The sequence below is a fragment of the Panthera leo genome, chromosome D3, assembly GCF_018350215.1.
Source record: "Panthera leo isolate Ple1 chromosome D3, P.leo_Ple1_pat1.1, whole genome shotgun sequence".
NCBI lineage: Eukaryota > Metazoa > Chordata > Mammalia > Carnivora > Felidae > Panthera > Panthera leo.
In genome coordinates, this window is record NC_056690.1 from 28005595 (window position 1) to 28021948 (window position 16354).

The 16354-nt window shown below is 51.3% G+C and overlaps 2 protein-coding genes across 2 annotated transcripts in view; both read left to right on the top strand.

Moving 5' to 3' along the window:
* The first annotated feature begins 4257 nt into the window (after window positions 1–4257).
* On the top strand, window positions 4258–8812 carry RTL10 (retrotransposon Gag like 10). Its single transcript, XM_042910222.1, is given in 5 exon segments — window positions 4258–4345; window positions 6470–7170; window positions 7172–7613; window positions 7616–7652; window positions 7654–8812. Coding segments are annotated over 4 exon segments (1200 nt in total). The 5' UTR covers window positions 4258–4345; window positions 6470–6708; the 3' UTR covers window positions 7913–8812.
* GNB1L (G protein subunit beta 1 like) overlaps window positions 4286–16354 on the top strand; it is a 59317-nt gene continuing 47248 nt past the window's right edge. The window contains exon 1 of the mRNA XM_042910223.1: window positions 4286–4345. The gene's annotated coding sequence lies outside the window, so the exon portion shown is untranslated. The remainder of the gene's footprint in view (window positions 4346–16354) is intronic.

Consider the following 16354-nt stretch of genomic DNA (forward strand, 5'->3'; position numbering starts at 1 on the left):
AAAAATAGGCTGTATCTCTATACACTGACCACAAACAATCTGAAGAGGAAATTAAGAAAACAATCCTACTTACAGTAACATCAAGCAGAATAAAATATAAGAGAATAAATTTAACCAAAGAAGCAAAAGAATTGCACACTAAAACCTACAAAACATCACTGGAAGACATTATAGAAGACCTAAATAAGTGGAAAGACATCCCATACTTACAGACTGGAGGATTTAATATTACTGAAATATCTATAGTATACAAAGTGATATAGAGACTAAATGCAATCTCTATCAAAATCTCAAGGGTCTTTTTTTTTCTATAAATAGAAAAACTGATCCTCAAAATACAAATTTTTGGAATCTCAAGATCCCCAATAACCAAAATAATGTTGGAAAAAAAAGAATGAAATTGGAGGATTCACACTTCCTGATTTAAAAGCTTGTCATGAAGCTACAGTAGTCAAGACTGACATAAAGAGGGGCGCCTGGGTGGCTCAGTTGTTTGGGCTTTGGACTTTGGCTCAGGTCATGATCTTAAGGTTCGTGAGTTCAAGCCCCACCTCGGGCTTTGTGCTGACAGCTCAGAGCCTGGAGTCTGATTCAGAATCTGTGTTTCTGTCTCTCTCTGCCCCTCTCCCGCTCTCTCTCTCTCTCAAAAATAAATAAGCATTAAAAAAATAAAAAAAAAAGAGTTGGACACTTAACTGACTGATCCAGGTGTCCCTCAATTCCATTTTGGGACACCTGTGTGACTCAGTCGGTTAAGCGTCTGACTTTGGCTCAGGTCATGATCTCATAATCTGTGAGTTGGAGCCCCGCATCAAGGTTCTGTGCTGACAGTGCAGAGCCTGGAGCCTGCTTCAGTTTCTGTGTGTGTGTCTCTCTCTGCCCCTCCCCTGCTCGTGCTCTGTCTGTCTCTCTCTCTCTCTCAAAAATAAATAAATATTTTAAAAAAATTTTTAACATTTGTTTATTTTTGAGAGACAGACAGAATCTGAAGCAGGCTCCCGGCTCAGCCCAACGTGGGGCTGGAACCCACGAACCGTAAGATCATGTCCTGAGCCAAAATCTGGCAATTAACTGACTGAGGTACCTAGACGCCCCTAAAAAAAATTTTTTTTAAGACTGACATAAAGACAAACATAGACATCAATGGAATAAAATAGAGATCCCAGAAATAAACTATTGCTTATGTTATCAGTTGATTTTTGACAAGAGTTACAAGACTATTCAATGGGAAAAGGACAGTCTTTTCAACAAATGGTACTGGGAAAACTGGATATGCACATGCAAACAGAAGAAGATGGACTTTTATATCAATTTATATATAAAATAACTCAAATGGATCAAAGATGTAAACATAAGGGATAAAACTATGAAACTCTTAGGAAAAAACAGGCAGAAATTTCCACAACATTGTATTTGGCAATGATTTATATATGACACCAAAAGAAAAAGAGAAAAAAATGGGTAATTTGACTTTATCAAAGTTTAAAAATTTTGTGTCTCAAAGGAAACCAAGAGAGTGAAAAGATAAACCACAGAATGGGAGAAATATTCACAAATCATATATCTTATAAGGGATTAATATATAAAATATGTAAAGAACACCTACAACTCAACAACAACAAAACAAAAAACCCAACAGGCAAAGGACTTGAACAGACATTTATCCTAAGAAGAGCTACAAATGGTCAATAACCAAATGAAAAGATGCTGGGAGTCACTAGTCAGTAAAATTAAAACCATGTGATACCACTTCATACCCATTAGGATGGCTATTTTTGAACAACAACAAACAAACAAACCCAGAAAAGAATAAGTATTTGTGAGGATGTGGAAAAGTTGGAAAACTTGTGCACTGCTGGTAGGAACATAAGATAATGCAGATGCTCTGGAAAAGTTTGGCAGTTTCTTAAAAAAGTTAAACATAGGATTACCATATGATTCAGCCATTCCACTCCTAGATATATAGCTAAAGAACTGAAAGCAGGACTCTAATAGATACTTGTACACCCATGTTAATAGCAGTATTAGTCACAAAAGCCTAAAGACTGAAGCAACCCAAGTGGCCATCAACAGTTGAATGGATAAACAAAATGTGATGTGTACATATTATTGAATATTACTGAGCCTTAAAAGGGAACAAAAATTCTGACAGGTGCTACGACATGAACGTCTTAAACATTCTAAATGAAATGATAATGTACGGTTCCACTTATATGAGGTACCTAGAATAAGCAAATTAACATAGACAAAGTGGAATAGAGGTTACCAGAGGCTGGGGCAGGGGTAGTGGTGGGGAGCTAGTGTTTAATGGGTACAGTTTCTGTTTGGGGTGATGCAAAAGTTCTGGAGATGGGTGGTGGTGAAGGTTGCACACAGCGTGAATATACTTAATGCCACCAAATTGTACATCTAGAAACGGTTTTAAAAGGGTAAATTTTATGACATGTATATTTTATTACAATTTAAAAAATATATACATAGAACATGGCCTGAATAAAAAAAAAGCAATTGGAACCAAAAAAAAGTGGTTTCTGATGGGCTGGCCCAGTTGGATTAGTTTTTGACACGAGCATACTGCCTGCTCTCTGCTGACCAGCCTGGAGTTGGCCTGAGCTGCCTAGTGCCTGAGGTAAGCCAAATTGTCGGGAACTCCCCCTCTCCTTTGAGGCAGGAAGTTTAAATTATCAGGTCAATTAGGAAAGATACAACCGAAAAATACAAGTTTCATTCACACTTCAAGGAGGCGTTTCCTGGCTGGGTGCCACTTTTATTATTTTTGGCCGAGGTGGCTGGAAGCCCCACAGACCCAAGTAAAGGTACAATGTGATCTTTGATTCGCGTTTCAAAGATCAAAGAGACTGAGTTTGGGTGTAAATGCAGATAACATTTCAGAGATAGTTTCATGAAAGGAGTCACTAGACCAGGGCAGAAAGGGAGCTGGTCTCTTAGGCATGTGTTCCCCTTGAGAAACATCTCTTTCCAGGGGATTCGGCTGCTGATGGCTCCAATACCTCCTGGCCTGCATCCAGGTCCTTGGCTCACAAGGCATTAGGTATCCGAGGGGCAGATACCCTCTCCCACCTCTTGTCTAGTCACCGTAAGCAGTGGAAGAGGAAGCGTGGGGTGGTGCACATGAGGAGCATCCAACCTCATGCTCTGCTCACTTTCCCAAAGTCTCTGGGTGCTGAATGAGCATGCCACTCCTGGGGAGCAAACTTGGCCTTGGCAGCCTGCCCTCATTGTCCTCTCAGTCTAGCCTCCACCCGGGTAGGGCAGCACAAACACACCCCCTAGAAAACCTACAGGCCCCGGTTTACCAGCCTCTAGGCACCCAGGTGGGGCGTCCTCACGGCCTGCCCAGCCTTGCCCTCTGGCTCCCGCACAGAACGTAGGCAGAACCAGGCCCCACTTCCGAGCATGGGGCGCTGGGTGGTGAGAGACACTTTCCACCAAAGCGCCGAAGGCCCTCTATGGCCAAACCCTCCCTGGTGGGCTCTGTTCCCAGCAACCCTCCAGACGTTCGGTAGCGCCCCAGGGCCCAGCTGATTTGAGGGCAGTGGCAACGGCTCCAACATCCCTGGGAGAGCCAGTTGGGTGCCCCGTCCCTCCCTCCTGCTATCCATTCCTCAGCCCCAGTGCGTTTCACGCCGGCCCGCTGAACACCGCCAGCCCTGGCCACCCCACGCCTGCCCACGCAGCCGGGTCTGCTCCAAGCACTTGGCGCGGCGTCGCGGGGCTGAGCGCGCTCCCATCACCCCCCGCGCCTCACTGCCGCGCTGGCAGGGCCTGAGAGCGCCTGCGCAGCTATGGGCCTCAAGGCTCACAGCGCAGGCGCAGCCCTACAGGGAGACTAGTGTGGGACGCGCCGAGTACCGGCGCGGGGACGTATGGGGCGGCCACGCGCACGCTGGGGGCGTGGCTGCGCGAAGTGGTTAGGCTTGGAACTTAGCCCCTGCTGGAGCGGGTGTCGCAGACTTTGGACGGAGGGTCAGTGGGGCGGCGGGAACCCGAGTGCCCGGCGGGGGCCCCGCCCCTCCGTCCTTCCCAACTTCCTGTCAGCGGAGAGGCGCTCGGAGCCCTCGGACTGGGTCCCTGTTGCTCTTCGGAAAGGCGGGCCTCAGTTTCTCGGTCCGCGCCGTGGGCGGGGGAGAGCCTGGAGTCATTTTCTGGTGGTTCCAGCTGTGTTCGAAGGTGTCCCCCGCGCCCTTTCTCACCTCACGGCGGCCGATCTTGTTCTGCGCTTTTTAGGTGGCACTTGGGAGTCTCGCCCTGGGAGGGAGACGGGTCCGTAGTCTCCGGTCGCAGATCCGTGGACCCTCTTCGCAGACGCCTCGTGGAGCCTCAGGTCGGTCGGCTTCTTTTTGCAGTGGGACTTGTGAGCTCATATCCCCGCGGTTTCCTGCATGGCGTTTAAGAAGGGGGTGGTGCAGTGGTCTGCCCTCCACTTGCTGCGAAGCTTTGGGCAAGTTGTTCTACCCCCGGGGTCCCTAGTCTCCTAGGAGCCGAGAACGCTCCAGCGTTGTAGGTGCTGGCTTTTGGCTTTGCAGAGGCAAATGCGTGTGCGTCCCGGTACCTGTTCCTTGAGTAAAGCGCTGTGCAGTCCAGAAGGGCCCAAATTCCTCAGTGTTAGGGTGGGGAGAGAAGGAAGAGGGGTCAACAAACTAATAGCTGTGGGAGGGCTAAGGTTCTCAAAAGTGTTAAGAGACCCAAACTTAAGAAGGTTCACGGCCAAGCAGGGCTGGCTGGGTGGCGCAGGGGAGCCTTCACCCTGATGCTACAGGGGTACACAGGCATGCTGATGAGCAGGCAGGGGACAGCTAGGGTTCTGACCGGGGGTAGGAGTTTGGGACTGGGAGGAAGCCAGGGCAGAGACCTGGGTAGTGCACTGTGTATTGGGCATGGGATGTGGTTTTTGTGCGCAGCCTGGCACTTAACCTTAGATTGGTGGCAGGAGCTTGGAGTGTGGTTCGTGGTCACTGGCGTTCATCGTCATTGGTTTTCAGAGCTTGATGAGGAACTGGACTGGAGTCCCGAGTGGATTGCATTTGTGTGCTGCCACTTGAGCCACTGCTGCTGGCAGGCTCTGTTATATTGTTTTTCTCTGTTAGGATGAGAAGGCTTTCAGGTGGAAGAATCACCCCCCAGAGTGGGGGCCATACCTGAGAGGTTCCTGAATGCTTAGGTGGCAGAAGTAGGTGCTGGTGGCCCTAGCAGCTTCAGATGCTGCAGGCCACCCTGGGAGGTGCTCAGCAGAAAGATCAGCAGAGCTGTGTTTCCCTGGAGGAACTCACTGTGATGGGGGCAGGGGTAGATAAACACATAGGCAACTGTGCACAAAGGTGTGTGCAGACCGTGGTGCCCTGGATGTGAGCTGATGGAACATTGGGATATGTGTGGAGGCGTTGCAGAGTGTGTTCTGTGGCAGCTGTGAGTGGACCTCCCTTTGCAGAGATACTTGGGAAGTGGCCACTGTCAGGTTAGGCAGTGGGAGAGCCCTGAGAGAGGGCTCCTGGCATTGGAAGGGAACTGTACTTGGTGATGGTTGCGGCCTCCTTTCCCACTTCGGGGCTTTTTGGACTGCTCAGGGTTGATGACCACTGCCCTCCAGGCCCTTTACTGGAGTGACTTTGAGGTGGTGAAAGAAGACACAGCGAGTGAGATTAAACTTGAGGGATTGTATCCTGTGCTGTTGACAAGGATGAGGACAGGGAGGTGGTGTTTAGGATGAGGGTGGTGTTGTCAGCACGCTGGACTCTGAGTGGTGAGGTAAGTCTGGAAAGCATGGGTGGAGAGGCTGGTGGGCACCAGAGAATAGTGGGACCCCAGGCTTCTGTCTGGCATGCAGGTAGCCCCTTCCAAGCTCCTAGTGCTTTGATGTAAAAGGATCTTGTGACCTCGTCTTCTTACCTAACGCTCACAGTGTTTGGGGTGACTGGGGGCTCCTTCTCAGTGGATTGAAACGTAGTTCATAACCAGCATGGTGATGTGTGGTGGTTAATCATATGGTCTTTAGAGCCAGGTTCACCTGCCTCAGTCACTTACTGATTGGTGTGTGGCTGTAGACAAGTGACTTCACTCACCACTTTGCCTCTGGTACGATAAGAGTATCAGCCTCATCAAGGTGTCAGTGTTTGCCATAGATAGAGCACTCAGTTAAAGGTTGCTTTTGTTGTTCTCCTGAAAATCCCTGACAGCCAGCCAGGCTGTCCAAGGAAGCCCAGGGGCTTCTGATCTGGCCCCTTTTCCTTCTCTTGGGACTGATAGCATCTGCCATCACACCTTGCCCATGAAACATCACAGGTGGCATTGGCCCACCTTCTCAGGCCTCTCAGGCCTGCCTCTTGGGCCCTCCTTCCAGTCACAGCTCCTAGTGGGGTACCTGGGGTTTGCCTGCGTATTGCCTCCTTTTGTTGCACGGTGGAGATGGTTGGGCCTAGTTCCCGCTCTTCCCCACCTTGTTTTTGGACAGGATTGCCTTGGATGGTGGCCTGCATCTGACAGTCCCATCAGCTCTTCTCAGCTCTCCTGAGGCCACAGCTGTCAGCTCCTCTGACCCTCAGCACTTGCCTGGAACATCTGGGTTTGCCAGACACCTCTTCAGCCCATCTCTGTCCTGCTGTGTCCTGCCCACCCTCCCCGCTGCACCATCTCTTCCTTTCTTCCCCCTTCCTCTTCTAGTTGGTGTGGCAGCTCCCCTCTGCTCCCAGCATGCCCTGTTGCTGGCGCCATCGGCACGGCCCTTGCAATCCCATCCCAGCAGCAGCCAGTTATGCCAACACACACCCTTGGCAGCAGATGGACCAGGTCTCTCTTGGGGTCACATATGCCCCCCTAGTGGATCCCTGGATTGAGCGGCCCTGCTGTGGGGACCCCGTATGCGTGCATACGACCATGGAGCAGAAGAGCACAGCCAGCAGTGCTCCTGGTGGTAAGCCCACAGAAAGGGGACCCCTGGCTCTGTGCATGCCCAGCCCATGACCCCTCAGCGTGGACTTCTACTAGGTGCCAAGCTTGGACCCAGGCACCTTTGATGACTCCCCATGGCTTGTGGACCGATTTTGGGCTCAGTTGGGTGATTACATGTCCTTTTGCTTTGAGAACTGTCAGGACAACCTCAGTCACGTCTGTGAGATCCTTGGGCACCTGACCGGCCAAGCCCGGGCGTGAGCACCCCCCCTACCTCGTCGGGGACCTGCCCCTTCCTGACGATTATGAGCTCTTCTGCCAGGATCTCGAGGATGTCGTTCAAGACCTGAACAGTTTTGCTGAGTACCATGCTGCAGCGCCTTGCCCCCTGGCCCCTGCCTCAAGCCAGTCACCAGTGGCCCTGCAGCTGCCTGTGGTGAGGCAGTACTTATCTAGGTATTTGGAGGTCCTGGCATTCAACGTGGGTGCTGTCCCAGTTGCTGTGGCCACCTTTGCTGTTTATACTTCCAACTCTACATCCAGAAATGGTCTCCCTGAGTAGCAGCTGGCCAAGGAGAGCAGCCTTGGGTCTGTGGAGTCCCTCACCTCGTCTAGTTCCGCATGCAGGGCTGATGCTGGTCCTGTGAGGCCAGCCTCATCCCAGCCAGGGTAGGCGGTCCCCACACCTGTCCCTGCACTTTCAGAATCTCTAACCCGCCTGCCCAGAAACCAGATCCAGTTCCACCAGGGTCCAGAAACCCAGAAGACAAAGGAGGAAGTTTCTAAGACAGAGGGAGACCAGAAGGCATCCTTAGGTACCCCTCAGCAGGTTGCAGACACCCCAGAGACCCCAAGAGAGCTAGCAGTTTCTCTTGCTCCCTACCCCACAGCCCTGGAGTCTGAACACAGTCCAGGCAGATTCAGTAGTGCCCCTTGTGATGAAGTGGCCTGCATAGCTGAAAAGCCCCACAGTGCCCCAGCAGGACAGAGTGGCATTGCCAGATGACTGTAGCCATAGTGTGCCAGGTATTGCCTTATCCACTTGCTTTATTGCTGGGCCACTTGTTTTATTGCTTTATTGGAGGTGCACCTGTTTGGGCTCTGCCCTGTCTGAACACAGACAGCCCCCTTGTCCTCACCACCCCACCTCCTCTTATAGCAGAATATTGGGCTCTACCATGTACTCCTCATTCTCTGACTTCTCCAGTCACCCAGAGGCTGCCTCCCTGTGCATTGCCAGCTGCATTGCCATTAGTTGGACAGAGTTCCATACAGCAGTCCCCATTCAGATATCTGTATGTCTTCATAACCACCCCCTCCCCAGATCCCTCATTCAGTGTTGGCTAGACTGGACTGGGTCTGCCATGCCAGCCGTGTTTAGATCTGTTCCTGGATGGTATCTGTACTTAGGCCCCCTTCCCCATCTTGGCTCTCTGTGACCTTTGTCCTCTGGGCTAGAATTTAAGGAAGGCTGCATGGAGGAAGTGGCCACTTTGATCATTTAGTACTAGTGGGATGGCAGAGAAAGATGCTTCCCTATGGGTATACCAGCAGCCTGGGACAGCTAGGTAGATGGGATACAAGCCTCCTTGCCAGTCTTAACTAAGTTCCAAGCATTTCTCCCTTCTGTATATTAACATTGTAGTTAACACCTGGTGTTTTCAGAAGTTGGCATGAATTTCTGTGTCTCAGTGCCTTTGCCCATTGTTGCCTTCCCACTTTCTGCTATTCAGCATTCACTGCCTCCCTGCCCACTGTTGGGCATTGCTGACTCAACACTTAAACCATAACACTATAAATGACTTGTATCTTTGGGTAGATTGTGAGCCTCTAGGGCAGGAGCTCCATCCTAATCAGCTTTGTGTCCCTGGTACACAACTGGTGCTCATTAAACATGTTAAATCCATGGCTGATCCTGTGGTGTGGTGGCAGCTGATGAGCAGAGCCCTTATTTTGTTGGCAGAAGCACTGTTGTCTGTTCTGTTGAGAACAGGCTAGGCCCTAGCCATGAGCACTCTAGGTTCAGTGTTGCAGGTTTCTGGTGGGTGGGGTTTTGAAAATCAAAGGATCTGGTTGAAGGAAGGAGTTGGGCTGAATAGGTGGGAATGGGAGTCTTGGCAGGTGGAATGTGGCCTTGAAAACTGACTTCCTAGAGCTGGAGTGAAGGAGCAGGAAGCAGACCAGAGCTGTGAGGCCAAGGGGCCAGAGGATTGGAATGAAGAAAGATCCGTTCTGCACAGGATGGGTTTTCTAATAATGAGAACTGAGCTCAGAAGCTCCCTCAAGCCAAGTTTAACACAGGATGGGTACAGTGTACCTACTGTGATGAACAATTAGGCAAGAGTGTCAAGCCCCTTTAGTTTTACAGCTGGAAACAACACTTTTCCAGGAAAGTAGGAAGAACAAATAAAGTGGAAGCATGAACTGCTACTAAAACTATTTTAGAGAAAAAACAGTAGTAAGCAAACATCTGGTAAAAATTTTTAAGTAAAATAGACACCATTGGGATTATTTAGTAATTATCACTTTAAAAGGCTCTGGGTTCACATGGTTTTAAGCGTGAACTATTTTAAGGCACAGTTGGCTTGTAAATAAAACAGTTGAAAATCTTAGAAATAGGTGGGAAGCTGATACAACCTGAAAAGCAAACAAGCAAGCCCACAGAAGAAATGACTGCAGCCTGGTTCTGATCAAGTGTGGGAAATCCCTGCACATTGTAGCCCAGCCCCAGATACACTGCTGCCCCTCCACTATTGCTCATGTCTGGACCGTCCTTTTGTAGACCCAGGTCAGACTGCTTCCCACTCCCTGGCCTGCCAATGGGTCTGATATTGTTGGCGATATTGTTTGAGCTGGTAAGATGCCTCTGACAGTAGAACCTGGAGTTGCTCTCTGGGATGATGGCCGAGTCACTTAGTTGACACCCGCACTATTGCTGGCATCTGCGCAGGCCACCTTTCTCATCTACATTTAGTGGACCTGAGATGAATCCCGTCAGCTCAAGATTGCCATTTTCCTTTGGCCCCTCTGGCCCTGTGGACCTTTTCTCCCTTGGGCCCCAGACAGCTTCTGCAAGCTTGGTTTATAGTCTGGCATACCTCTCCTGAGGGCCACCTGTCCCAAGGCAGGCCCAAGAGGATGTGTGGAGAGCCTAGGTGACCAATGTTTTAATTTGGAAAATGTCTCCTGTTGCGGTTGAGCCCTTGCCACAAAGGAAAAGAAAGGAGGTCAGGGTCTCAGTGGCAATGGCCACTTGAGGGTGGGATCAGGAGAGGGTGGGAGGGCTCTGGCCTGGCCTTGTAGATAGGCAGTGCATATGGTGTTGCAAAGTGATAGTTTCACTGCCAGCCAATGCTGTGCCGTCTTTGGCCATATGCAGTGACCTAGCTCCTTTCCCATTCTGAGCGGGGAGAAGGAGAAGGCCCTACCATGCATGATGAGAGGAGGATCCTTGGGCCATTCGCCACTCCTGGCTCTCACATGGGAGATGGAAGAAGATGCTCCTGGGTGCAGGACAGTCTGAAAGTGTTTGCTGGATATGCTCAGGGTCCAGCTGATGTGCTTGGGTCTACCTACCAGATCATCAGGTCTGTCCTTTACTTGCCTTGGAAATACCTGGAGATGTTATTTCCTAAAGATAGGATATTTGTGAGCTCTGTGGAACAGTTTTTAACATACATGTCTCCAAGGAAAACTTTAACACCAGAAGTATTAAGGATAAGGTCCTATGAGAAACAGAACTTTTTATAAAGCTGCAACAATGAAGTTACTTGAAATTTGGTGTGGATGGACGAACAGAGAAGAATAGAGAACTTTGAAATAAAGCCAAATAAATGCAGGAATTTAGTTCATGCTTAAAGGTATTGTTTCAAATTAATGGGGCTGAAATGGATTATTCACTAAAAGGAGTTGGAACAACTGGTTAGCCATCTGGAAAATGGTAAAACTGGATACCCACCTCACTCTGCCAGGCTCTACTCCAGATGGACTAAAGATTTCAGTATTTGAAAAATCATAAAAGTACTACAGGGAAGTATGGTGATTTTTTTTTTCTGCCTGTGATCCCAGGACTTTAAAAGTTCTAGATATCCAGAATTGTTGAAGACATGGAGAAATAGGCTTTTTCTTGTTGGTGAGAATATCAAATATTACAATACTACAATTCACCCACATAACATTTCTAAGCGTGCAGACCCTGATCACTTGCCTACATGCAGATGGCTGTTGTTTATTCCTTGGTGTAGGGCTTCAGAGCATGGACTTGAGCTCCACTTGCAAATCATGGTCCTTGCTGTCACCTGACCTCATAGGGTAGTGGGAGGATTGAGATAAAACCCACGCAGTGGTCTGAGCCCTGTTGACTGCCTAGTGGGCAGTCACTGCATTAACAGCAGAACTGCAAACAGCCCCATGGTCCTATAGTGAGGAACAAGGTAAATAGAGCTGTTGTCCTGTCATAACAATCAGGATGGGCCAGATTGTGCTGCAGTAAAAACCTCCCACATCTCACCACTTACCTGTCACAGATCAGCTGGGGTGCCCTCTGCCTGTTACAAAGGACCCGTGTTGATAGGAGCTCACTGGACACATTTCTCCAAAACCACCGAGGCAAGGGAAAGACCACAGCAAACCACAAGTGATACTTGTCCCTCCTTTTCCATTCCCATGCCCAAAGGAAGCTGCCAAACCACACCTAAGTTCGAGGGATAAGCAGCTAATACCCCCGTGAGGTGGGGCTGTCAGCATGGAGAAGATGAACAGGACGCTCAGTGGTGCAGCCATCACCGAAGTAGGGCCAGCCTTCGTCAATACCCACGGGAAGATGCCTGTTTACTAAGGCTGCATGGCTTAAACTACAGAATGTATTCCTCATGGTTCTGGAGGCTGGAAGCCCAAGGTCAAGGTGTTGGCAGGGTTGTTTCTCCTGAGGTCTGTCCCCTTGACTTATGATGGCCATCTTTTCCCTGTGTCCTCACATGGTTGTCCGTCTGTGCTCTAACTCCATCTTATAAGGACACTAGTCATATGGGATTAGAGGCCACCCATATGACCTCATTTAACCTTAATTATGTCTTTGAAGACCCTGTTTCCTAATAGAGTCACCCTCTGAGGTAGTGGTGGTCAGAACTTCAGTGTGAATTTGGGGGTGGGGGGAGGGGGAAGCACTATTTGCCCATAATAATGGCCAAGATGGATTTCTTGTTTTTCATTTTTGCTATTGCAGACAGTGTTGTGGTGAGCACCCTTTGAGCATCGCTGAGTGCTGAGCTGCAGAGCCCCTCCAGGCCACGGCAGCAGGATATGCCCAGTAATGTCTGGGAACTTTTTCTTCTTCTTTCAGAAATCTTTGTGTACCTGAAGGAGAGACATTACCCTATACTTCCCAGTTTTAATGTTTTACCTTTTACATCGACTCTTGAGTTAGCTTGTAACTAATGGCGTGGCTCTGCTGTGGCCATCAGATGGCCAGTGATGAGCAGGGCTCCTCTGCCCACCTGCGCTGGACATGTAATCTGATGTGTGGAGCTTCTGAGTTTGGGGGCTTGTGTTTTCCACAGCGTGACCTATTCTGCCCTAACCAGTAGAGGATCCCATCTCACTTTTTCCCACGGGGCACGGACCTGCCAGCATCAGGTTCAGGATGCCGTGCTGGCCCAATGTGTCCAAGGTGCCATCTTTCTCATACATACCTGGCTCTCTGGTCCAGTCTGTCCCCCACCAATTATCTAGTTTTGTAGTGAGTCTTCATTATTTGGTAGAGAAACATTCCCACTACCTCCCCACCCTGTTCTTTAAATTGTCTTGTCTAATTTTAAAAACGCATATTATCATAAACACAGAGGTGGTGTTTTCCTTGCTTGGCTCCAGCAGTGGTCATTTCTTAAGCCGGGGGCGTCATGTTGGTGGACTGCCTGGCTAAGCATGCTGTCCTGGACAGCGGGAGTCTTGAGCTCGCTTTCTCTTCGAGCTGTGCTTTCCTCATTTGTAGATGGGTGACATGATCTCTGTTACAAGGGTGTTGACAGCCTGGGAAGAGCCCCTGGCCTGCAGGGTGCCCTTGGCAGCCCATTCCTTCTCTCCTGGCCTCAGGGGTGCACAGCCAGGGTTGGGGCCTGTGTGTGATGGGTGCTCATCCACTTGCCAGGTGGGGCCACCAGACAGTGGAGAGGAGTATCCTGGGCTGCTCTCCCCCTATGTGCCTGAGCAACAGGGGGCCTGGGCTGACAGTGAGCCCACACTCTGCCACACAGGTGGCGAAGTGCAGGTGCTGTGTGGTCAGCACAGGGATGCCTCCTGGCCACTGGGAGTGCCACATCTCAAGCCCCATGAAGTCCTGAGTGCACAGTGTTGTTCACCTTGACACTTTTGCACCGTAGCCAAGGTTTTCTGAAGGCCACGAGTAGGGAGGTGGGCAGCCTGTGTGGACCTACAGGGTAGGGGAAGCCAGGAAGCATGGAGTTGGCCAGGTATCCAATCCAGGGTGCTGTCCCCTGGGAGATGGCAGCCTTTCCACCACCAAGACCCTATGTTCCTCCCCTGAAAATCAGAGTGCAAATGGGAGCCATGCGTAGTGGTGGCCAGGAGGGTAGCCCAGGGCCAGTACAGCTCTGCCCCTGTGCTTCCACCCTGCTCTAGGTGTCCACTTCACAGTGCCCACTGTGGCCTCCTGGTCCCTGTCATGGTGTCCTGCATCCCATCCCCCTCTGGCTTGCACAAGATGCTGAACTTTGGCAAGTCTCATTTTGCCACCTGTGTAATGGAGAGAATTTCTGCCTCACATGAGCTTAGAGGCAGCAGGCCCCTCAGGACTGCATTCACTGTCCCCGGTCCTTCCCTGTCCTTCCCTTCCCTGTGAATGTGTGGACCTAGACACGTGTATGTGCACAGAACCCTACAGCCCATTCTGAGCATGCGGTGCATCTGTAGGCATGTTATTTGCATATCTGTGAGTTGTCGGGGGGAGGACCCCCCTGTCTGAGGTAGCCTCTGTCATAGGAGCAAACACATGGATCCCTGTCAGAAAATGCATTACCACCATTGTGCTTAGGGACCCCCTCTTCAAGTGGAATCAGGTTCAGAGGAGCTGCCTGGGCATAAGCCCATGGGGGTTGGCCCCCATTCCATGCCTAAGGATGAGCGTTGTCTGGGTGCTGTTGTCAGCCCTGGGCAGCTTGCTGCTGCAGACCAGATCTCTTGGTGGAAGTGGGCCCCAGAGGCTGGCACTGGTGCATGGGAATGGTCACACTTCCTGTAAAACAAGCTTTTCCGTGTGTTCACCACGGACAAAAATGCTGCTGGCCTTTCGTTGGCTGGGTTCCCACCCCTGCCTGTAAGTTCGTGGGGGCAGGCTGGCTGAAAATGCTTCCGAGTGGGACTTCCTGCTATCTTGCCAAGCTCCCTAGACTTGCTCCTGGGGGTGACAGGCATCCTCAGCTGCAGCTTGAGGTGCCTGTTTATGGAGCGGCCTTGCCTGCCCAGCCTGCCTGCCCTGCAGCCCCTCAGCCACCCTCCCTGGCATTTCCTTTCGGTCCAGCAAGATTGGCCTGTCTCTCGGTCCCAAGGAGAAGTGTGCAACTGCTGGCCTCAGTGGCCCGGCCTCAGGAAGCCTCTCCTGGCCTTGGGGCACACTGGTCGTTCACACCTCATATGCTGCAGCTGCTAGTCTGTCAGGTATCACTGTGCCTTTGTCCATAAAGCTCACTCCTGCTGCCCCAGCCAGCCCAGCCTGGCCCTGCCAGTGTGGGAGCACTGGCAGAGCACCCAGCAGGGACTTAGCTGTGCTGTGGCAGGGGAGAACATGCACGCTGGTGGGAGGGTCATGCTCACCTCTACCTGGTCACCCATCATACCACGTGGGCCTTGACCCCAGCAGAGGAGCCAGGTCCCACGGGATGTGGCTGTAACTTGGCTTCTGTTGCCTTCTCCTCCAAACACGGTGGGGCCCTTCCAGAAGGGGTGCTTGTGGACCTGGGGGGAGGGGAGTGGTGAATGTCCAGACACAGTGTGGGACACTGCTGTGGTTGACTGCAGGCAAGGAGCTCCCATGGGACCTGGCATACTCCTGCCTGAGGGGGTAAATCTTCCCCCTCCGAGGAGCCAGGAATGCCTGAGCTCTGTGGGAGCAGAAGGTTTCCAAGTTATGGAGCAAGTGACTTGCTGCTTTTGGACAGAACGAGAAGCTTCAGGCAAAGGATGGAGGTGGCTGTCAGTGTATCTCCCCGGGGCCTTCAGGAGTGCAGCACCCTTGACTCTACCACAGAAGCCTGTTTCTACAGCTGTCCCCCAGATCTTGTTTGTGGACTTTCTGGTCCATGGGGAGATGTCCTGGCTGTACTTGAAGCTCAGAGGGGGTTCCTGGCCCCAGGGCTTGGCTGTTTTACCTGTGCATTCAAGAAAAAAGCCAGCACAGGACCCTGCCGGGCCTCAGGCCACCACCACCTGCTGCTCCTGGGAGATGGCTATGCCAGAGGCAAGCAGGCCTGGGACTGGTTTTTGGTCCCCTAGGGGAAGGGCTGCTGGAGTGCATGCCTTACACCCCCCTACCCCCACACCATACACACAGTGTTCCCTCAGTCGCCTGGGGAGGTGGAGATGGCCATGTTTGCGGTGTGCACTTGCTGCCCAGGGAGAAGGAGGGTGCAGGGATGGTGCCTGGCTCCCACCTCCCCCTGGACTCCGAGGCCAGGGCTATTCGTGGCTGTGTCCTCCCTCCCCTCAACCCTCCCTCCCAGGCAGGGCTGGCCGCACTGAGTCCCCGGAACCCCTCCCCAGGATCTGCATCTTTGAAGCCACGGATACTGACAGAGGATTCAATGAATCCAAGGTCGCCAGTCGGGCGTTGACAGATGCCCGGCCACGATACTATTTCTGATTTAATAACCGAATGGGAGGCTGGCCCTTGGTAATAATTAGGGCTAATTACTGAGGAGGTGTTGACAGACGGGCTGAGAGGAAACAAACTACCTTTATCCCCAGGCTTAGAGTCAGATTACCAGCCCGGTGCTATCTGCCCCTCAGAAAGTAGACGCTTCAATCACTCACCGAGGCTTCAAAGGGGAAAGGGCCCTGACAATGCATAGGGTTTGGAAAGAAGCTATGAAGTGCGCCTTTGACTCCGAATAGCCAAACGGAGCCCCATTCCAGAAATGGTTTCTTTGTGAAGTCTGAGTTACCCCAGCAAACCTGCTTCCCTGGCTCGGGGCCGGGGAGGGTTGCTGTGGGTGCAGGCTGGGTTGGTGCCGGGGCTGGCCCAACCCACCCAGGTCCCTTCTAGGCTGGGCCTGTGCCTGGCAGCCCATGGGGCCCAAGCAGGGAGGTGCAGCATGCTTTCTTTGGCCCAGGGAGTGTGTCCAGTTCTTTGTGGCCATGAGCTGTATGTAATGGGATAGAGATCTTACTATCCCAGCAGAATTGCTCCTTCCCTTGTCTCCTCTGGACATGCTTTCCT